The 23,698-nt window shown below is 38.9% G+C and overlaps 1 protein-coding gene across 1 annotated transcript; it reads left to right on the forward strand.

The window, feature by feature from the left end:
- LOC109232144 (phytochrome B) lies at nucleotides 3,467–11,944 on the forward strand. The gene is made up of 4 exons (XM_019397818.1): nucleotides 3,467–5,732; nucleotides 6,986–7,793; nucleotides 10,326–10,619; nucleotides 11,089–11,944. The coding sequence occupies exons 1-4, from the start codon at nucleotides 3,653–3,655 to the stop codon at nucleotides 11,306–11,308; spliced, it is 3,402 nt and encodes a 1,133-aa protein (XP_019253363.1). The 5' UTR covers nucleotides 3,467–3,652; the 3' UTR covers nucleotides 11,309–11,944.

Raw genomic sequence — 23,698 nt, forward strand, 5'->3', positions numbered from 1 at the left:
CCCAGACACGCTTCTCCCTTGTGATTGTAACTTTGGTGCGTTTAAATATCAGGCCCTGAGGAATATTGACCCCACCAACGATCATATGAATCACGTGCTGCGGTTCCTCCTGCTTGTCATTCCTGTTTGCATCCCTGTCTCTAAAATGATTTTTAGCTCGGTCACTCAAGAACTATCGAAGATGACCTTCATTGAATAAACGAGTTACCTTCTCCCTTAATTGCATGCAGTCTTCGGTTTTATGACCATGGGTTCCATGGTATTTGCATATTTGATTAGGGTTTCTTTGAGCCGGGTCGGACTGTAGGGGTCTGGTATCTTTCATCCGTCCAATGGCTGATTCAATACCTGATGCATCGATGTTGAAGTTGTATTCTGATAACCGTGGCGCTTCCTTGGGCTTGACATGTTTATCGAAGCCACTCTTACTTCATGAGCCCTCGGGAGTTTTGTCCTCGATAATTCCTTCGATCATTCCGAACGAGATTACGTCCTCGTCCATTGTTTCTACGATTTGCACTGTATGGTTGGTACCAGTCTCTGTTTGATCGGGATTCTCTATCGAGTCTCTTTGAATCCTGCCTTCGGATCTATTTGGATAAACGGAACCGGAAGGGGCTCCTAACTGATCATCCTCGACTCTGATCTTTGACTAGCATCGGTTATTTACATCGGCCCAGGTCACAGCTGGATATTCAATCAAATTCTGTTTATGTTGTCGTGATGCTACCGAACTTCGCTCGTTCAAACCTTGAGTGAAGGCTTAGACAACCTAATCATCGGTGACCGGGGGTAGGTCCATGCGTTCCATCTAGAACCGAGATACGTATTCCCTTAGTATTTCGTTGTCCTTTTGTTTCACTTTGAAGAGGTCTGATTTCCTAGTCGCCACCTTTATTGCTCCGGCGTGTGCCTTTACGAACGGATCAGCAAGCATGGCAAAGGAATCGATGGAAATTGTGCGGCAAATTGTGGTACATATCATTGCCCCCTTCGATAAAGTTTCTCCAATTTTTTTTAACAGAACAGATTCAATTTCATCATCTTCTAAGTCATTTCCTTTTATTGCGCATGTATAAGAAGTGACATGTTCATTAGGATCAGTGGTTCCATTGTACTTGGGAATTTCTGGCATGCGGAATTTCTTCGGAATGTGCTTCGGAGCCGCACTTGGTGGGAAAGTCTTTCGTACGAACTTCTTCGAATCCAAACCCTTTAAAATCGAGGGTGCCCTCGGTATTTGATCAACCCGTGAGTTGTATGTTTCTACCTTTATCGTTAGTCTCAATTTTCTTTTCTCCTGATTCGATCCGTTTAGTTAGCTCCTCGAGCATTTTCATGATGGCGGGGTCAGTTCTCGATTCGTTATCGTTCAATTTTTTCGGTATAGGCTCAACCCTGTGAATAACTTCCTGTGATGCATCGAGTTCAATTATGCTTGTTGCTCGATTCTGATTTTGGAGCAAGCTGCGAAGTCTGCAACATTTCAAATATCATTCGATCCCGCCTTCTTAACCACTCTGTGCGTTCTGGCTGCTCGGGCGTCTCTGTGGATGCTATTTTCAAGGTCGGCGCCTAAATTTCCATGAATCGCAACATGAGAATCGACATCGACTGGATCTACGGCATGTGGTCCATCGGGATTGATTGGAGGTACTCTATTTCCCGGGGCGACTATGTGCTCGTTCTCGCCATGAAGACCAAGGCCAGTGTCTGTGTGGGCACTGCTTGAGAGTTTGACATGTTTATTCCTGAAATCAAAGACACTTACGAGAACAAGTGTAAAAGCAGTTGTGTTATGAGGATTAATACTAGGCAATCACTATTATCCTTAGCCCCATGGTGTGCGTCAAACTGTTTACCCTAAAAAATAGATAACAATTAAACTTATAATGTGGTTTGAAGGATACGTGATCTCACCTAATACCAATTGATAAACGTAAAGATAAGTGATGGAAATTGATAATAATTTAAAGCTAACCAGCGTTTGGACAGAGCCCTCGAGCTTGAATACCCTCGAGCTAGTTATGCAAGAACGATTAAAATTCAACAAGATGATAAACAAGAGAAAGTAAATTAAAGAGAGAATATTGTATTGCTTTTATCTGTGTCCATGTAAGCTGATTACAAAGTGATCAGAATCCTCTTTATATAGTAGAGGAATCCTATCTATGGTACAATTCTAATTACGGAAGTAAATCCCATGATTGGCATAAATAACCGCCCTTGATTTGATCTGTTCCGGGATTTTCGCCGTGATCTTCGACCGGTTACGGATACCTCGCCTTTCCGTTATTGCGCTTCGTCCGAAGTCATATTTGGTCTCGATCGCTGTTGGCCTCGACCTCGGCGAGCACCTCGATCTCGAGCCTAATACCTTATCTTCGTGCCCTGGCCTGATCCATTTACGAGGCGGACCCACGACGTGATTCCCTGGTCTCGATTAAATGGCAAAATCGGGCAAGCCCTATTTTAACCGTACACAATATGTGTTAACAAAATAAATACAAATTTCGAGTTCAAATTTTGAATCATAGACTAATAAACCCATTAAGGTTTCAGTTATATGAGAAACCTTCAATGATCCTTTGTATAACTTAAAATAAACGAAGCTGAGGTTTGCTCTTTGAAGCACGGAGAGACGAAATTGAAGGGGAGTGGAGAGTGGACAAGAGGGGAGTCAATAATAGTACGAACTTCACGTGGGAGGGCAATGTGATTTGAAAGAGAATAGACATCACTTTGCCCCCACCAATACCACTATAATCGTAATCGTAGAGCTCCACGTTTTATCTTCTTTTGTTCCCCCCCCCCCCCCCACGAGATAAAATTACAACACATCACGTTCCAATCCAATTAATATTGCTTATCCCATACCGGTGATTCGAATTTCTAAATACTACTCTCTCCTATCCACGATAAGTGTAGTCTCTCCTATCCACGATAAGTGATTAATTTGACTTTTTATTTTAATCCAAAATAAGTATTCATTTGTATAATCAAGAAAAAATTTAATTTATATTTTTAAAATTATCCTTATGTATGTATCTCTAAAAAGTATTTTATTACTCACATTAAATTATGCTGTAATATTTAATTAAGGATATTTAGTCACACTAACTATTTTTATCTAGAATTTAATATTTTCTTAATAGGTGTGGCCAAAGTAAATTAGTAACATATAGTGGACCGGAAGGAGTAGTACAATAGTCCAAACATGAATGCACCACAACAGTAGCATTTAATTTATTAATTTCTAATCTTACATTTCCCACGTGGCCAAGTTTCATACATGAACTCTCAGCCACTGCTTTTCTTGACGCCATTTCCCCATATCCACACATATTTCCACCTCAGAATATTAATCTAATAAAATACCCAAATATTAACATAAAAAATTAACTGCAGAATAAGAAAATTTATTTTGCCCAATCAAAGCATTGGGTTGGGTCAAACTGAAAATTTAAAATCCACCATATTACCCTGGTACTATAAAATTGTCACAACCCCATTTCTGAATTCAACCCAAAGTTCAATATCTTTTCAGCTTACTACTCTGGTAGGACTTCTTTCTCTCTTTCAACTTAATCTCTTTTAGGGTTTTAAATCCGCTTCTTTTTCCATGTTAAACCAAGAAAAGTTGTGAGAAAAAATGGCTTCTGGAAGTAGAACAAAGCATTCTCATCAGTCAGGTCAAGGTCAAGTTCAAGCTCAATCTTCAGGCACAAGTAATGTTAATTACAAAGATTCAATAAGCAAAGCCATAGCACAGTACACAGCTGATGCTAGGCTTCATGCTGTGTTTGAACAGTCTGGTGTGTCTGGCAAGTCTTTTGATTATTCACAGTCTGTTAAAACTACTACACAATCTCTTGTTCCTGAACAGCAAATTACTGCTTATTTGACTAAAATCCAAAGAGGGGGTCATATTCAGCCTTTTGGTTGTATGATAGCTGTAGATGAGGCTAGTTTTCGTGTTATTGCTTATAGCGAAAATGCGTGCGAAATGCTTAGTCTAACTCCACAATCAGTTCCAAGCCTTGAGCGGCCTGAGATCCTCACTATTGGAACTGATGTTAGGACCCTTTTTACTCCTTCTAGCTCTGTTTTGCTTGAAAGAGCATTTGGGGCGCGCGAGATCACTTTGCTGAATCCTATTTGGATTCATTCCAAGAATTCTGGCAAGCCATTTTACGCAATTTTGCACAGGGTTGATGTCGGGATTGTAATTGATTTGGAGCCTGCTAGAACAGAGGACCCTGCTTTATCCATTGCTGGCGCAGTGCAGTCGCAAAAACTTGCAGTGAGGGCTATTTCTCATTTGCAATCACTTCCTGGTGGGGATGTTAAGCTTTTGTGTGATACTGTGGTTGAGAGTGTGAGGGAGTTAACCGGGTATGATCGGGTTATGGTATATAAATTTCATGAGGATGAGCATGGGGAGGTAGTGGCTGAGAGCAAAAGACCAGATTTAGAGCCCTATATTGGTTTGCATTATCCTGCTACCGACATTCCTCAAGCTTCACGGTTTTTGTTTAAGCAGAACAGGGTAAGAATGATTGTGGACTGCCATGCCACCCCTGTGCGGGTTGTTCAGGATGAATCACTGATGCAGCCTTTATGTTTAGTTGGTTCCACACTTAGAGCCCCTCATGGTTGCCACGCGCAGTACATGGCAAATATGGGGTCTATTGCGTCATTAACGCTAGCAGTTATTATCAATGGAAACGATGAGGAAGCTGTTGGGGGCCGAAGTTCAATGAGGCTATGGGGCTTGGTTGTTGGACACCATACTTCTGCTAGGTGCATTCCATTCCCTCTTCGGTATGCCTGTGAATTCCTTATGCAGGCCTTTGGACTCCAATTGAACATGGAGTTGCAACTGGCATCACAGTTGTCTGAGAAACATGTTTTGAGGACACAAACACTGTTATGTGACATGATCCTTCGAGACTCGCCTACGGGGATTGTTACCCAGAGCCCCAGTATTATGGACCTTGTGAAGTGCGATGGCGCTGCTCTGTACTGCCAGGGGAAGTACTATCCATTAGGCGTTACACCAACTGAAGCTCAGATAAAGGACATTGTGGAGTGGTTATTGACTTACCATGGGGACTCAACAGGTTTAAGTACTGACAGTTTGGCTGATGCAGGATATCCTGGGGCAGCTTCGCTTGGTGATGCAGTTTGTGGTATGGCTGTTGCTTATATAACTTCTAAAGATTTCTTGTTTTGGTTTCGCTCCCATACAGCGAAAGAGATAAAGTGGGGTGGTGCAAAGCATCATCCTGAAGACAAGGATGACGGGCAGAGAATGCATCCACGTTCTTCCTTCAAGGCATTTCTGGAAGTTGTTAAAAGCCGGAGCTTACCATGGGAAAATGCAGAAATGGATGCAATTCACTCTCTACAGCTTATTCTGCGAGATTCATTTAAGGATGCCGAGGCAAGTAATTCTAAGGCTGTTGTGCATGCTCAGCTTGGGGAAATGGAGTTGCAAGGGATAGATGAACTGAGTTCTGTTGCCAGAGAAATGGTTAGATTGATAGAGACTGCAACTGCTCCCATATTTGCTGTTGATGTCGAAGGTCGCATAAATGGGTGGAATGCAAAGGTCGCTGAATTGACAGATTTATCTGTTGAAGAAGCAATGGGGAAGTCCTTGGTTCATGATCTTGTGCATAAAGAGTCACAGGAGACTGCTGAAAAGCTTCTCTTCAATGCTCTGAGAGGTCATAATTGTCTATTTATTACTTCTTCATTTCCAAATGATATCACAGTTTTGTTAGTTGTGGAGTTCCTTTGCGTTACATGAGTGGTACAATCTTACCTTTGCTCTTCTTTGTATTTAAAAATTGGAAGCGAAGAAATCATGGGCTTTTAGTTATTTTCTTTACTCTGAATCCTGAAATCATGCAAAAAAAATTGGTTGACATATGTTCACTTTGTTGAATTTGTCCACTTGAACATGAAGTCTTGTTTTTTGTGTGTTGGGGGTGGAGGGTCAGGGCATTGGGTGTGGGTAAATGGAGAGGTATTATGCACAAAACCAAGTGAATCAATCAACTAGCTCTCAGTCCCAAACTAGTTGGAATTGACTTATATGAATCCTTCATATTTATTCCACTCTACTTGTGCCATTTTGTAGAAGTTTATTCTGATCCTTACTTTTCTTTGGTAAAGTTTGTCTAGAACAAGTACACTTTAACTGAATGTGCCCTTAGGCGTAATCTGGCATTTTGGATGCGTTCAAATTTTAATGATTTCCATAGTCCCGCTTTTACTGCAAAACAATTAGTACATATGTGGTTATGAGGACTGACTTGCGGATAACATTCAGGATCACATGTTCACCTTTGGCACCCGAGAATTTTAGCCTGTCGCCGAGCTGTTAACTTCTTTCCTGCATCACGTTGCTTCTGTTTTTCAAATTTGATACTTTATTTTCTATTATTATTAGACAACAATGATGGTTTGTGTTATTAGACAACAATAACGATTTAATACCAAACATTTAGAAGATCAGCATAGTTTTGATTAGACTATGCATCATGGAACAGTGCCATGTCTTAAGCTACCCAACATGGATACTTGAGAAATAATCTAGATTTTGATTACAAAATTTTTATGAACTTCTGTACAAGCTTTCTATGATTATCAGGTTATAGCTTTCTGTTTCTTTGCAGGTCAGTTTCAATTTTTAGTTTTCATTTTTCGTAAATATTAGGTGATTTGGTATTACCTTAATCCCATCATCATGGCAGTAAATATGCCTATCTGAATTCTGAAGTGAAAACGTACATGTACAAATTTAGGTTAATTCCTGATTGTAGAGAACCTTCTCTCTGTATTCTGTGTGTAGGTTGACTCTTGCATAGTTTGTTACTGAAATAATTGGTAGCAACCCGGCTTCTTTCCTACTCAATTTTGCTGCAACAGACAACTAAAAGGAAATGAAACTAATATTGTAGCCCTACTACTGCAGGCGAAGAAGATAAAAATGTAGAAATAAAGTTAAGGACATTTGGATCCGAGCAACTGAAGAAGGCTGTTTTTGTGGTGGTTAATGCTTGCTCTAGCAAAGATTACACAAACAACATTGTTGGTGTTTGTTTTGTTGGCCAGGATGTTACTGGGCAAAAAGTTGTAATGGACAAGTTTATTCACATCCAAGGTGATTACAAGGCCATTGTGCACAGTCCCAATCCTCTGATCCCACCCATATTTGCATCAGATGAGAACACTTGTTGCTCTGAGTGGAACACTGCCATGGAAAAGCTCACTGGTTGGTCCAGAGGGGAGATCATTGGAAAAATGTTAGTTGGTGAGACTTTTGGAAGTTGTTGTCGGCTCAAGGGTCCAGATGCCATGACAAAGTTCATGATCGTGTTGCATAATGCGATCGGAGGCCAGGAAACGGACAAGTTTCCATTTTCCTTTTTTGACCGAAATGGGAAATATGTGCAAGCTCTTTTGACTGCGAACAAGAGAGTCAATATGGAGGGCCAGATTATCGGGGCTTTCTGTTTCATACAGATAGCCAGTCCTGAATTGCAGCAAGCTCTAAGAGTTCAAAGGCAACAGGAAAAGAAGTGTTATTCTCAGATGAAAGAGTTGGCATACCTTTGTCAGGAAATAAAGAGTCCTTTGAATGGTATACGCTTTACAAATTCATTGTTGGAGGCGACGGATTTGACAGAAAACCAGAAGCAGTATCTGGAGACAAGTGCTGCTTGTGAGAGGCAGATGTCTAAGATCATAAGGGATGTTGACCTGGAAAACATTGAGGATGGGTAAGTCTGTTTTGTTCGATTATGCTTGTTAATATGCTTTTTTGAAATTAGTACTTCCTCCGTTTCATTTTATGTGGCGCTATTTGACTGGGAACGGAATTTAAGAAAGAAAAAAAAAGACTTTTCGGAACATGTGGACCTGTGGTCTTAAACATGCCATGACATATCTGTGGCTATAAAAGCATGTCATTAAGGGTAGAATGAGAATTTTAAAGTTAAATCGTTTCCAAATGTAGAAAGGATCTTTAGTTAAGAGTGCAACGATGGAATACAGGGAGTATCTCTTTATCCATGATATAATATATATTCTAGTGTACCTCTGGAGCCAAAATAAACACGGGAGCTTCTTTTAGATGAACGATAGGCTGAAATTGACTTTATAGTATGAGCTATGGTGCAGATGTTTTACTATGATTTCAGATGATAGTTCACCCGGAAAGATGCATATCATATCTCATTTGTGATCTGGCAGTTGAGGTCCTAATGATGAAAGTATCGAAGCTACTCTCCTATGATCCCATTCTTATAGCATGTGTTACATTATATTTTGATGTCTAGAATTTTGGAACGAAGACTAGCTTGGCTGCAATGTTGACTCAGATTTAACTTGAACAAACTGAAGTTAATCAATCTGGACTAGCTGAATGAGCAATGGTTTCTGTCTAATAGTAGATTTTCTTTTGAATATCTTGGGTAGATACATAAGATATTCACTTCTTATTGCAAGCTAGTTTCTCACAGACACAAACACACTTCTTATTTGCAAGTTAGTTTCTCAGTACAAACACACAGTGGTTTTTGAGAGCTATTTCCTGCATATTGTCGACCATGTGAATTTTAAAAAATTTGGATTTTTTTTATATTGTTGTTCTGTGGGTGCGGGAGGGAATTATGGCATGTATTTCAATTTGTTAGAGTGGGTTAGGGTCCCACATTGGTTGGAGAATGGGCTGGTGGTCTCCTTATATGGACTTGGGCAATCCTTTCCTTTGGAACTAGCTTTCGGGGTGAAGTTAGGCCCAAGATCTATATTTTCACATGGTATCAGAGTCAGGTCCGTTCCAGTTTGGCCCCCGTGTTATTGTCCATGCTCCAGTTGGTGGTCTGGGTATGCGAGGGGGTGTTAGAGTGGGTTAGAGTCCCACATTGGTTAGAGAATGGGCTGATGGTCTCCTTAGTGCCGGCTCAATGCACAAGCCACTAAGATAAGTGCTTTAGGCCCCCACAAGCTTAGAGGCCCCATTTCCTGATAGTTTGACTAGTTGTATAGTTACTTTTTTTTATAAAAAATATTTAATTAAGATAAAAAGTACAGAATTTTGACCAGAAAAGGAAAAAAATTCTGGGTTTATTAATAATGTGACTTGACTGAGGAAAATAGGTAATCAAGATCGTTTCCTTAAGTAGGCGTTTGGACATAAGAATTGTAAAATTCGAAAAAATGGTGAAAAAATTTTTCAAGTAAAAATGGTATTTGAAATTTAGAGTTGTGTTTGGACATAAATTTCAGTTTGGGTTGTTTTTGAAGTTTTGTGAGTGATTTGAGTGAAAATTTTGAAAAACAGCTTTTTGCAGGTTTTTGCAGTTTTTCAAATTTTGGAAAATTTCCAAAATACATCTTCAAGTGAAAATTGAAAATTTTATGAACAAACGCTGATTGTAAAATTTTTTTGGAAAAATCTTTCATCAAATTTTATTTCCAAACGGGCACTAAGTGTGAATGTTAGCCTTTTTTTTTTGGGGTCATTTACATTTAACATTCGTGGGGTATATATATCCTAAATATGCTTCCCTTTACTTTTTTGTTCACACAAGAACCATTCATTTACTCTTTTTTTTCATTCTTTTACAAAATCTGTTATTCTGTAAGAAATCAAGGATTGAAGTGCATTGGAAAAAGTTTGCATATCTTCTTCGTTCAATCTCGGACTCAAGCAGTGCAACAAGATTTGAAAGCAGTGAATTACCAACATCTACAATCATGTTCTATTGCTACTTTTATATCCTTTTTATTTATTGTAATTAAGTATTTAAACTAGAAAATGTGAATCAGATTACTCAAAACGCCAAAAAATAGAAGAATTGCAAAACTTAATACAATCTCAAAGAGGAGTTTTAGATTAATATTTAGCATTCGATCAAAAAACTAAGTCAAATATAGTTAAAATTGTTAAATCAACAATGTCTCAAGAAAGATCAAATGAATTGGCTTTATTATCAATTAAAAAAGAATTATTAGAAGAAATCGATTATAAGAAAATAATTAATGATTTTGCATCTAAAAGAGCTAGAAAAAATAGATCTCAAACAAAATTGTATATGAAGATTTTTTTTGTTAAAATTTAAGGCCCTATATTGAAGTTTGGCTTTATGTCACCAAATCTCTTGAGCCGCTTCTGGGTCTCTTTCTATGTACTTGGACAATAGTTTTGGGGTTGAGTAAGTCCCAAGGTTCATATCATCATACAATCCTATGTAGAATTAGCAACCTTTTTCCTCGCATAATTTCACTTATCTTTGATCTTCTAACAGTTCTCTGACCCTTGAGAAAGAAGAATTTTTTCTTGGGAGTGTAATAGATGCTGTTGTTAGCCAAGTGATGTTATTGCTGAGGGAAAGAAGTGTGCAATTAATCAGGGATATTCCAGAGGAAATTAAGACATTAACAGTACATGGTGATCAAGTGAGAATTCAACAGGTCTTGGCAGATTTCTTGCTTAACATGGTACGATATGCACCATCACCTGATGGGTGGGTAGAGATCCAACTTCAGCCCAATATGAAGCAAATATCTGATGAAGTAACTGTTGTGCATATTGAATTCAGGTACATTCTATAATTTACTCTTCCTTTATTTTATTTAATTGTTCCACTGGCAGATGCGCTGTATTGATTGATAACTCTCGTCTTTATCATGGAACCTTGGTGTATGTGGTACTTTTTCTTGGTGTTTGTGTGGTACTTAATAGCCAAACATTTTTCATTAGAGATGTAAAATATATCCCCAATCAAGTACTTCTGCAGGGTTTGTGTTTATTAGCATCCTAGGTATCACTTTATTAGCTTTCTTGGGGGTTGACTTGGGCCAAAATGGACCCCCAAACATATTCGTCATGCCAGTGTTTTACTGCATTCTAGGTTGCACTTTGTTTTTTCTAGAGTTTAACTCTGGCCTCAGATCAGAAAATTGAGTTGTAGTGGTTTTAAAGTTTCAGCAGTTCCGCGCTCTTTGATGTGCTATACTACTTTAATTAGTATATATTCACTCTTTTTTTCTTTCGTGTTTTTGGTATAGGATTGTATGCCCTGGTGAAGGGCTTCCTCCTGAATTGGTTCAAGACATGTTCCACAGCAGTCGGTGGGTAACCAAGGAAGGCCTAGGGCTGAGCATGTGCAGAAAAATCTTAAAGCTTATGAATGGAGAAATCCAGTATATCAGAGAATCAGAAAGATGTTATTTCCTGATCATCCTTGACCTACCAATGACCGGCAGAGGTTCAAAGAGTGTTGGCTAGGCTAACAGGAGTAAGAGATGAACCTGTAATATCTCGTAAAATTGGAATAAGTGCAAGCTGTTGAAATTCTGGTAATGCCTCTGATGACACAGGGTTACACAAGAGAGCAAGTAAGGGGGACTAATAGGCATCATGCTAATAGTTTTGAACGAGCTGTTTCATACATTTTCTGACTTCTGTTTGCTGGCGTCTTTTACGACTCCTACCTAGTATTCACATAAAGATGCTGGTTTGAAGCTTAAGCAATGGACTAAGTTGCACGAGAGCTGTTGCACCTTAGCGCATGCTTTTTTGCCAAGGTTAATTCTTGACAGAGTAAATGGCTAATTGCCAAATAATTAGAATATAGTTAGCATTATTAAAGAAATTTCCATGATTAATTGATCCCAAAGCTGTTCTGGGTAGCATCTATTCTGAAGAATTGTAACAAGTATATTGCTGTATAATATGTATTACAAGGTCCCTGCGAAATAAATATCATCGTTTCCAGTTGTCAGGCAGAATTAGTGTCCTCCACTTTGTATATAGGATTTCTGCACTTTTATGTAACATGAATATGCTGACAATCTTATATGAGTAAATTCCTCTTGCCAGGAATGGGCATCCTTTTAGTAAAATAGCCAATGATTTCCCCTACAATCAAGAGTGGGTTTGTTCAGCTTCCGCCATTTATTTTGTTGTTTGTTTGTATTTCTCTTAAAATCGATGGCTTGTACACATGGGGATTTGGCATCTTGTACTTTAGCGAGTTCCCTACTGGCTACTGCACAAATTCATTCTTTTCACTTTCTTATCTAGGTCGGTGGTTGGTAAATTCAGCAGATCTTCTTTCCATTTCTGGAAATAAGTTAATGAATTTGGAAATGGTCTTGGCTATCCTACCCTCCAATATAGCATTCTTCATTCTGAACATTGTATTGTATGCATGTGTAAACGCGTGTAGGGATGGCAAGGGGGGCGATGCGGGTTTAGACACATGCTGGTGCTGGGCGGGGCGGGGTGGGGTGGGTCGAAATAAGAAAATTTAAATCTATGCAGGTGTGTGCAGGTTTAAAAACTTGATCAAAGAAGGAAACACAATTTTTTGCCTTTCTGAAGATGAAATGTAATGATTCGGCCGGTCGTTTTGAGTATTTTAGCCTCGATCCCCTAATTTATGCTTTCCCTATATTATATTGTGGTTACGTGACTTGCCGGGGTGTTTGGTTTTGGTTTCGGGTGAGTTCCGAGGTGAAATGGGACACATATTTCGTAAGTTGGAAGTTTAAGTCGTAGGAGTTGACCGTAGTTTTACTTGTGTGAAGACGACTTCGGAATGGAATTTTGATGGTTCCAATAGCTCCGTATGGTGATTTTGGTCTTAGGAGCGCGTCCGGATGTTGATGTGGAGGTCCGTAGGCTGTTTCAGCGTGAATTGCCGAAAGTTGAAAAGTTGGAGGATTTTGGAAAGTTTGACCGGGAGTTGACTTTATTGATATCAGGGTCGGATCCCGATTCCGATAGTTGAAATAAGTCTGTAATGTCATTTATGACTTGTGTGCAAAACTTGGTATCGATCGGAGTTGTTTTGGTATGAATCGGCATTAGTTTTGGAAATTCGGAAGTTCATAAGATTTTAGGCTTGAATCGATGAGCGGTTCATGATTCTAGTGGTGTTTGATGTGATTTGATGCTTCGAGCGTGTTCGTATGATGTTTTAGGATTTGTTGGTATGCTTGGTTGAGGTCCCGGGAGCCTCGAGTGTAATTTGGACCATGTTCGGCGCATTTCAGATCAATTATGAGTTACTGAATGTGGTGCTTCTGGTGTCCCTCTATGCGATCGCGAATGGATTAACGCGATTGCGAAGGGTAATTTGGCACTGGGGAGAATTTGTTCTATGTGATCGCTAGAAATGGTCTGCGATCGCGGAAGGCTGGGTTCCAGTGAATCGCGAACGCGTGAAGTTAGTCGCGTTCGCGAAGAAGAAATGGCGTAGCTGGGGCTGAGGCAGTCGTGCTACGCGATCGCGTAGCCTGTGATGCGAATGCGATGTTGAGGCAGTGTATGTATCCGCGTTCATAAGTGCTTTTACGCGATCGCGGAGGGTAAATTTGAGCTGGGCAAAAATTGTCTTACCCGATCGCGAAAGGATTTCCGCGATTGCCATGTGTAAATAACTAGGCAGCAAAACTTAAGTTTCAAAATCGAGGGTATCAGGACTCAATCGGAGGGTCGCGACGGGCACCCGGTGCCTTACTCAACCGAGTACTAACGTAACATATCTTTCTTATCGCACTATCATAGGTAAATGGGCATAAGGGCCATCATGAGATAACTGGAATAAAACATAAGGGAATACTAAACATAGGACGACCCAACATGATATAGAAACTTATACACGTGATATACGGGCCTATACGGCCGACATGATCATTTGTACACTCAAAACATATTTCGATAAAGCCATACAAGTATCCATATACATGACATCTGTCTACAAGCCTCTAAGAGTACATAAACGTCACAAAGGTCGGGACAGGGCCCCGCAATACCAAGCAATACATGTCCAAATCATACTGACCAAATAGGCAACTCCGAAGCAAGTGGAGTGCTCAAACACCTTTCGCTGAGCTGATAGCCTACTAGGAGGACTCTCAACCTATCTGTCGGGACCTGCGGGCATGAAACGCAGCATCCTCAGGCAAAAGGGACGTCAGTACAAATAAAGTACCAAGTATGTAAAGCAGGAAAAGCCGTATACAATAGACATGAAGGGAACATGGAGTAAAGGACTCAACTTGTAAGTCTGAGTAGCTCTGTGAATAATGAAACATTTATAATGTCATGCATATGTATATAAATGTCATACCATGCATAGGTATATGTGTACATAACATCATCAAGCCTCTGAGGACATCCCATCATATCATCTCGGCCACTGTGTGCAAAATCATCAACGTATACCAGCTGATCAGGTGGTGGTGCGTATATAACACCGTAACCTTTTTCCCATATCCCATAGATACAATATATATACGCGTATATAACGCCATCTGGTCATGGGTCAATATACATGTATAAATGAATAAAATGCATAAGAAGTAAGTTTATAACATTTCTCAGAATATCATAAGATCAATATGCTTTTCTGATAAAATTTATCAACTACGTATTTTTCTGAGACCCATGAACAGAAGATATAATAACAAGACACATGGAGAATCAAGAACATAGGCACCCCTAGCACTTCTATGAATAGAGTCATTTATGAAAGTTGTGTATTTGCTCGTTTTGTTTGTATCATATGGATCATGCCAAAAGAAAAGAAGGAATAGCCTTAGCATGCCTTTAATGTCAACTTCCTACTTGTATTTGTGAACAATCTCCTCAATCTTGTAAGCCAAAACTAGTCTTCTTCCACCTTACTTTATTACGAAGAAATCTCCAAATTCCTATCATCCGGAGGAAACCATTGTGGGTATAACATCTATGTTGTTCTTCACGTTTTGGTTCAGTGCAAGGATATATATCTACCACCACACGTTGTAGCTAAAATTCTCAAGGGGACATGTTTCTAATATATGTTGAGAAGAAGCAAAATATGTATTTTCTCCATACTTGCTAAAATGCTGCTTGTGATAGCTATACATATATATTTCAAGACATATGTGTATCCACCAAAAGTGAATGTAATAGTTGTAGTTAGTGGATAGCGGGATCCACCCTCATTTTCTAGATGTCACTCTCTAATACATATTAGTCACAGTGTTTTATGTACCATTTCCACGTTAGGAACTTGACACATTATGAATCATGTCCCACGTGAATATAAGACTAATCTCTATTTGTAATTAGACACACTCCCTACCGTGCAAGTATTGATAATTAATTCCTTGTCCCTACATTACTTGAATATTAATAATATTTAACACATCTCCTACACAAATTATCGCCATCATCTGGTATAACACTAGTCCGAAATACGGAGTATTATAACTTGGACCGTATTTTATCCAAAAATGTCAAACTTCGACCAACCTCATTTTTTTCAGCCCGTTCACTCTCTCATCTTCACGAGTTTACTTATCACTTGTTATAAATAGCATAAATACTTATACGCTAAAAAATAATCTTGTTTTTGAACTTATGTCAATTATCTTACGACAAATCCAACGTATAATACTACGGGGTGTAACATCATTTCCCCCTTTGGAATATTCGTCCTCGAATGTTGACTGATGCGCTTATCATTCTAATAACCTATAGCTCTTACTAATACTTTAATTCTACCCTTGCCATATAGGCAACTGTTCTGTGAATAAATCCAAAGGCTAGGGCATTCCCCCCTTTAGGCCTCTTTCTCACACCATGACTTGTGGTTGGAATTCTTTCAATATCGTAACTGTTGCTACCTTCTATCATGCAGTCTGTACAATTTTGTCCTTGTATGTGCGCTTATGCGACTCTTTTCTCCTTTTTCCTCCATCTTGTAGCCATTCTCTAGGCCTTATTTGTGAACATATACAGAATTATAACAAACTGTCCCTCTGGGCGTCTATGGCTGTATTGAATTTCTCTGCTCGGTACTTTGTCGAAATTACGACTATTGCTATATCTTGTTTCATAGCCTTGGTTATCTATCCTTATAGCTTTACTATATCTAGGTAGGTCATACTATATCCTAACTCTTACTTCCATTTATTATTACCGAGGTCTGTTACCCAACTCCAGGTTACTCTCTTGCTACCTATCATATATGTATAAATCTAAGGGTGTGTTTGCTAGAAAATATTTTCTTGGAAAATTAGTAGTAATCTTATTTATTTTCCGGTGTTTGGTACGCAAATTAAGGAAAATAACTTCAAAAGAGTATTTATAAATAATTTAGATACAATAAATATAACGCCATAAACTTTCGAACCAACAACCTTCCGAACCCACAAATTTCATAAACTTTCGAAACCGCGAACTTTTGAACCTGTACACTTTATAATTTCTAAACCCGTAAACTTCCAAACACATAAACCTCTGAACTCATAACTTTGGAACTTGTAAAATTTTCAACCTGTAGCCGAAAGAAGAAAAAACTAAAACTGAAAATATATAAAAGAATATTGGGGGGGGGGGTGGTGGATGGTGCAGAAAAACGAAAAAATAGAAATTTGAAAATTACAAAAAAAGTAAAAACAAAAATTTTTTGTCGGGGGGGGGGGGGGGTAAGGGTTTGCGGCATGGGGGAGTGGGTGGTGCATAAAAACAAAAAAATTGAAATTTTGAAATTACAAAAAAAAATTGAAAAAAAACTGAAATTTGAAAAAATAAAAGCCTTTTTGGAGTGAGGGGGTGGAGTGAGGTAGGCGTGGGGTGGGGTGGGGTGGGGTGGGGTGGGGTGGGTGGGGTGTGAGGTGAGTTGGTGAGGGACGGGGAAGGTTGAGAAAGAGTTTTGGAGAATATTTTCCCTTCTCTTGATAAGGAAAATATTTTCCTCCAATTGGAGTAAAATGAGTTCGTAAGGAAAATATTTTCCAAAATATTTAAGCCAACCAAACATGGAAAAATTGAAAAATATTTTCGGGAAAATGTTTTCCTTCATACCAAACACACCCTAAGTCTTTTAATGCTTCCTCATTATTGTTCATCTTAAGAATGACAGCCTAATCTCATCTCATATTGTTGAACATTTATCCATCTATTATTGATTCACCTTAATGTTGATCTATAGTCTACCACTGATAACTCGACCTCTTATGTAGTACTACCGCTAGGGCTCACGTCTTATTGGAGAACAACTAAAGTGATTAGACTGATCCACCTAGGGCCGATACTATACTTCAATAACCGTATTTCATAGCATCCCAACGTGATTCATCTTATGGGGGGGGGGGGGTATTCTAATCCCGTGCCGTCCATGAAATCCCTTTTTTTTCTTCAAATCATTACTCAATCAAAGGCCTAAACGTCATCCTCTTATCTATCACCGTTACATCCTTATTCTACTACCAGGGCAGCATTCCATCTCTTCTAAAAGTTACTAGTCTTAGATTCCTCTGAGTTCATTCGTGCTATACTGAGCTTTCTATAACTTAGAGAAACCATCAGCTTTCTTGTTTTCATGGGCTTAATCCCGAGGACTTATCCATTCTCGTCACCTTCTCACTCGCCTTTCCTTATCCTTACTCATCTGTTCCGAAGACCTTGTCGCTCTACCATACTTTAGCATACGACCTACACATATCTATTTATACTACTCGCAACCTTCCTCCAACTTGCTTGCATCATAGATTTCCCAATGTTATTCTGGAACATCAAGCGAGACATCACGTCGTCTCTAACTCTTCTTTGCTCTCTTAATTGGACTTCTCGGTACCTAGAAACTATAGGCTGGAAGATATGACCACTAATGACACCGCTATCATTCCTGGATACTGAATCCCAGCGCTTCTAGCCCTCTATCTGAAGTATGGATTATTCACAACCTTCTGCACCTGAGTATCTCATACGGTGTTCACTTGCTTACTGTAAAATCTCGCATCGTATCTTCTATCTCTTTATAACCTCCCTTCCACATAGGTATAATTCACATCCATAACTTGAAACTCTACTATAATATTTGCACCTCTGGTGCATACACAATCCGTTGGGAGCTTCATACTGACCTCTTATGGGGCTGGTACTATTTTAACTAGCTTTATCTTAGTTCCCACGCATGCCGGATTTTTTGTGCAACTCATATGATCTCGAATATTAACTTTTGATTATTTTCTTCTTCCCGTTCATTAGCCATGATAGGTGCCACTTCCTTATGGAGTGCATACAATGTTATTGTGAGACCGTTGTTACAAGACCATTTCTTCTTCAAGTTACTATGCTTAGGTTGAAGCCTTCTTCCTTATTTCCTTAGCTAATCTTTTGTTGTAGTACTTGGGGAAGGACCTCCGACTCTTGTAAAGCTGCGAGCTTAACACATCGTATACTCGATGGAATCTTTTTTTGATGTTCTTCCTCGCCTATAATTGTCCGTAGTTACTTACCTCCACGCCCTTGTTCTTGTAGGGTTGCTTCTGAGCTGATATTTTTATTGTCTTTCCAGTGGCACTCTCTTTTATTTCCGTAACACTCATACAGCACCTTTAACTACCACAACTCCTATCTGAATATATGTTAAGGATTACAATGTCATAACTGCGAGGGTGAATTCACTATGTTGGGGTTCACTATGTTTATCTTGCACGATCTGTTGATTTGTCTATAACCTCTTGTATAGCCATAACTAGACTCTTCCTGAATCAACTCCTAACTACTCGTTGGTCCATTTTCATATCTATAGTCCGCGTAATCTCTCTTGGGTTATTTTCCTTGTCTTAACTTACCTTTCGCACTAGCTCCTTATGTATCAAGTGTTCATTCACAATTATTTATCAATAATATCCTGGGGGAAACCCTTACTTCCTCTCCCCAGCGTTGTACTTGCATAATGCTCTAGAGTCGTAACATATCTGTAGGATTTGAATAAGTGCAATCTCATCCCTTTCTCATTTTTATCGCATTCTTCCTTTCCCATTTCATAGTTACTAGAACCACTTAACTCTGACTTAATGCCACATCACTCCATATTCCCCCCTTTAGGGAAGTACTAAGATTTAGTGCTACGACGTTCTACCTATAGATGTTTTACCTCTTCATCTTTGGCGTCTTTTCACATCATCGATAACCCTTACTCACCTTGCGGTAATCCTTCTGTACCAAGGATACCGAAATTCCTTACTCATGAGAGTGATACCTAGTGTAACTGGCACACACAGTCCCTTAAGCTTAACTTTGCTTACATTGCTTGCTTTAGGGAAGCGTCTTCCTGAATGACCTTTAAAGGTTATTCTTCCATTATCCATTCTATTATCGCCGGAACGCAATCTTTAAAATTCTCATGATGCTAACTATTATCAAATCATTCAGTCCCTAATTCATGTTCTGTTTATCTTTTCCACTAGCCCATAGTGATTTCTATTACTTCGGGGTCTAATTTTTCCTTTTGGTAATCACATTGGAGTCACCAACTTACTTCTCGAAATGAGGATATGACTTATGGATTATACTCTTTTATTGCCTCAAGGCCTGTCACCTCTTGTCTTTTCCTTCACCTGACAATAGACTCTGTCACCGTGTCATATTTTGATTTACCGTTATCACCCATTTATCATATCTTACTCATAATGCTTTATTATCTCTCTTCTTATTTCCCTGCTAATATTTCTATCTATCACTTTATTTTTAAAACTTCAACAAGGCATTCCTTTGCTTTTAGCTTCCCTTGCTCCATTCACTGGCTCTTCGGGACGCCTAACATTCTCTATTTTCTGTAATTAGGGGCGGGATACATACTAAGGTAAATATTCATCCCTTCTAGGGTTCCAGTGCCTATCTTCTAAACTTTATGAACATTCTAGTATTCATATCTGACTGTACTATTCTAGAGTGCACCATCTGGGAGTCTCACAAAGAGAACTATTACCATGCTTTGCATTATCATTCGGAAATGATAGCTAATGATAACAATCCATCCACAATTTAGGGTTACTCTAACCGCAGCTGGATCCTAATATCTCATCCTTCTCTTAAACTATATTTGTTAGCTCCCATATGGCATAATTAAGATGGGTGTGGCCAATTGAATATATCTCTATTACTGTTGAACGTAACTCAAAATGCTTATATTTCTTTGTCATAATTGTAAATACTGATAATCTTCGCTAGCTGGGTACCTCGTACCCTTCTTCACCTTGCTTCTTTTACTTGTTGAAACTTGTATCTACCTTCAGATTCTCTCATTGCTTTAAACCATAAGGGTGGATACATATTCATGCCTTAGGGCTCCTTATCAAGAAGCTTACACGTCTTAGTACACACATGATCCACTGAAGACCTCACATTTACTCATCATAAGCTTGACGCAAAAATCGAGTTCCTCTGACTCAACTCTTCCACAACCACATTCAATCTCTTACCAACTATTTTTTTGGATGTAGGTATCGTTGTATTACAAATAGAATAGAATTTAGGAATTTGAATTTCTACAATTGAGCTCTACCACACGATCTAGAGTAAGAAGAAAGAGTGACAGTCCTAAATAACCTGTAGCCTCCTGCTTATAAGTGTGGTGCACAACACACCCATAAACAAGACTCTACCAGACACGGCTTGTAGATTTCCTAGGACAGAACTGCTCTGATACCACTTCTGTCAGGACCCAAATCGGAGGGTCACGATGGGCACCCGATGCATTACTCAACTGAGTACCAACCTAACATATCTTTCTTATCCCCACTATCATAGGTAAATGGGCCAGAAGGGCCATCATGAGATATCTGGAATAAAACATAAGGGAATATTAAATATAGGACGATCCAATATGATATAGAAACTTATACACGTGACATACGGGTCTATAAGGCCGACATGATCATTTGTACACTAAAAACATATTCCGATAAAACCATACAAGTATCCAAATACATGACATCAGTATACAAGCCTCTAAGAGTACATAAACGTCACAAAGGTCGAGACAGGGTCCCGCTATACCAAGCAATACATGTCCAAATCATACTGACCAAATAGGCAACTCCGGAGCAAGTGGAGTGCACAAATACCTTCCGTTGAGCTGATAACCTAGTAAGAGGACTCTCCACCTATTTTTCAGGACCTGCAGGCATGAAACGCAGCATCCCCAGGCAAAAGGGACGTCAGTACAAATAAAGTACCGAGTATGTAAGGCAGAAAAAGCCGTATATTATAGACATGAAGAAAACATGGAGTAAAGGACTCAACCTGTAAGTCTGAGTAGCTCGGTGAATCATGAAACATTTATAATGTCATGCATATGTGTATAAATGCCATACCATTCATAGGTATATGTGTACATAACATCATCAAGCCTCTGAGGGCATCCCATCATATCATCTCGGCCACTGTGGGCAAAATCATCAACGTATACCAGTTGATCAGGTGGTGGTGCGTATATAATGCCGTAACCTTTTCTCATATCCCATATATATATAATATACACGTATATAACGCCATCTGGTCATGGGTCAATGTACATGTATAAATGAATGAATGCATAAGAAGTCAGTTTATAATATTTCTCGGAATATCATAAGATCAATATGACTTTCGGATAAACTTTATCGACTACGTATTTTTCTGAGACCCATGAACATAAGATATAATAATAAGACACATGGGGAATCAAGATCAGAGGCACCCTTAGCACTTCTCTGAATATAGTCATTTATGAAAGTTGTGTATTTGCTCGTTTTGTTTGTATCATATGGATCATGCCAAAAGGAAAGAAGGGATAGCCTTAGCATACCTTTAATGTCAACTTCCTAATTGTATTTGTGAACAATCTCCTCAATCTTTTATGACAAAACTAGTCTTCTTTCACCTTACTTAATTTTGAATAAATCTCCAAATTTCTATCATCCGGAGGAAACCATTGTGGGTATAACATCTATGTTGTTCTTCACATTTTGGTTCAGTGCAAGGAGATATATCTACCACCACACGTTGTAGCTCAAATTCTCAAGGGGACATGTTTTAATCTATGTTGAGAAGAAGCAAAATATGTATTTTCTCCATACTTACTATAATGTTGCTTGTGATAGCTATACATATATATTTCAAGACATAAGTGTTTCCACCAAAAGTGAATGTAATAGTTGTAGTTAGTGGATAGTGGGGTCCACCCTCATTTGCTAGATGTCACTCTCTAATACATATTAGTCACATAATGTTTATGTACCATCTCCATGTTAGGATTTAGGAACTTGACACATTATGAACCATCATCTATTCCTTTAAGTAGGTCCCACATGAACATAAGACTAATCTCTATTTGTAATTAGACACACTCCCTACCATGCAAGTATTGATAATTAATGCCTTGTCCCTACATTACTTGAATATTAATAATATTTAACACATCTCCTACGTAAATTATCGACATCATCTTGTATAACACTAGTCCAAAAATACGGGGTATTATAGCTCGTACCGTGTTTCATCCCAAAATGTCAAACTTCGACCAACCTCATTTTCTTCAACCCGTTTACCCTCTCACCTTCACGACTTTACTTATCACTTGTTATAAATAGCATAAATACTTATAAGCTCAAAAATAATCTTGTTCTTGAACTTGTCAATTATCATACGACAAATCCAACGTACGATACTTCGGGGTGTAACTGTTGCTCCCAAACGCACATGCAAGTATACGTGGTCGACAAGTAATATAGGATTGTAAGTCCAGATATCGTACCCACAGGGATTTGTGATTAACTATCAACTAAATTAAACCAAACAATTAATCTATTCAAGCAAATCCTAAACTATGAATATTTAACTAAATATAATTTAGAGTAGTAAACTAAGAAACAGAGGAAACAAGTTGGCGAATTATAGAGACGAATTCAATATGTGTGAATATTCTAGAGCTATGGGTTAGCTAACAATCCCGTTGAATTTTCTACTTAAATCGTCTAATTAATTTATCTAGTTTATTGATTGACGGGGTTAATATTGCTCGTAGCCTTCTCCCGAAGTACAACTCGCCTATTCAAGCTAACCTAACGCCTATATTCCAATGGAATTAGGATTAACAAGAACGCGTTAATAATTCCCGTATAATAACCAAGCAAGGTGATTAGGTATATTCCTATCCTAACCGCAAATCCGCTCCCCCTAAGAGTTAAGATCTTGCTCTACTCAATCTTATATGCAATCTAGAATTCCCTCTCCCGAGTTCAATCCTAAATTCGTAGATAGTATTCAATTGGTGATCAAGCAATCAAATAATTAAGCGCAAGATTGAATAAATAAACCAATATGATAAAATAATAAGAACAATTCAAGCTTCAAACTACAACGTTCATGTAGCACCCAAAACTCTAGAACTAATAAACTATGAAATTAAAGGAAGAGAAGAGAAGAAAAACTAGTTGGAAGCCTCATCCAAGCGTAGTGTGTGTTCCCCCCACGTGAATTCTCCTCCAAAGTATGTTATATATCACCAAAGTGGCGTCCCCCCTCCAAAAAATATGTTTAGTCTTGCTTTTATACGTGTTGGATAGGTCTAGGGCCGAATAAACCGTGTCCCGGGCAAAATAGGACAAAATCCGCGTAACCGGCACCCATCCAGGCGCCAGGCGCCCTCCACGGCGCCCCACAATTTTGAGCTACTGTTTTTGGCGCCACAGGTAGGGCCGGGCGCCACATGTGGCGCCCAAATTCGCACATTGCCCGGTTTCGTTCGTTTTGGCTCAAATCTCGCGCGTTTCGCCCCCAATTGCTCCCGAATCATTCCTACACATAAAAACACATCAAATTAACATAAATCAACACATTTAACAT

Source organism: Nicotiana attenuata, chromosome 9 (genome assembly GCF_001879085.1).
Source record: "Nicotiana attenuata strain UT chromosome 9, NIATTr2, whole genome shotgun sequence".
Classification (NCBI taxonomy): domain Eukaryota; kingdom Viridiplantae; phylum Streptophyta; class Magnoliopsida; order Solanales; family Solanaceae; genus Nicotiana; species Nicotiana attenuata.

Coding starts and splice junctions, on each gene's coding strand:
- LOC109232144 (XM_019397818.1), top strand. CDS start 3,653: ATGGCTTCTGGAAGTAGAACAAAGCATTCTCATCAGTCAGGTCAAGGT. Junction 5,733..6,985: donor TCTCTTCAATGCTCTGAGAG/GTCATAATTGTC, acceptor CTACTACTGCAG/GCGAAGAAGATAAAAATGTA. Junction 10,620..11,088: donor GTTGTGCATATTGAATTCAG/GTACATTCTATA, acceptor TTTTTGGTATAG/GATTGTATGCCCTGGTGAAG.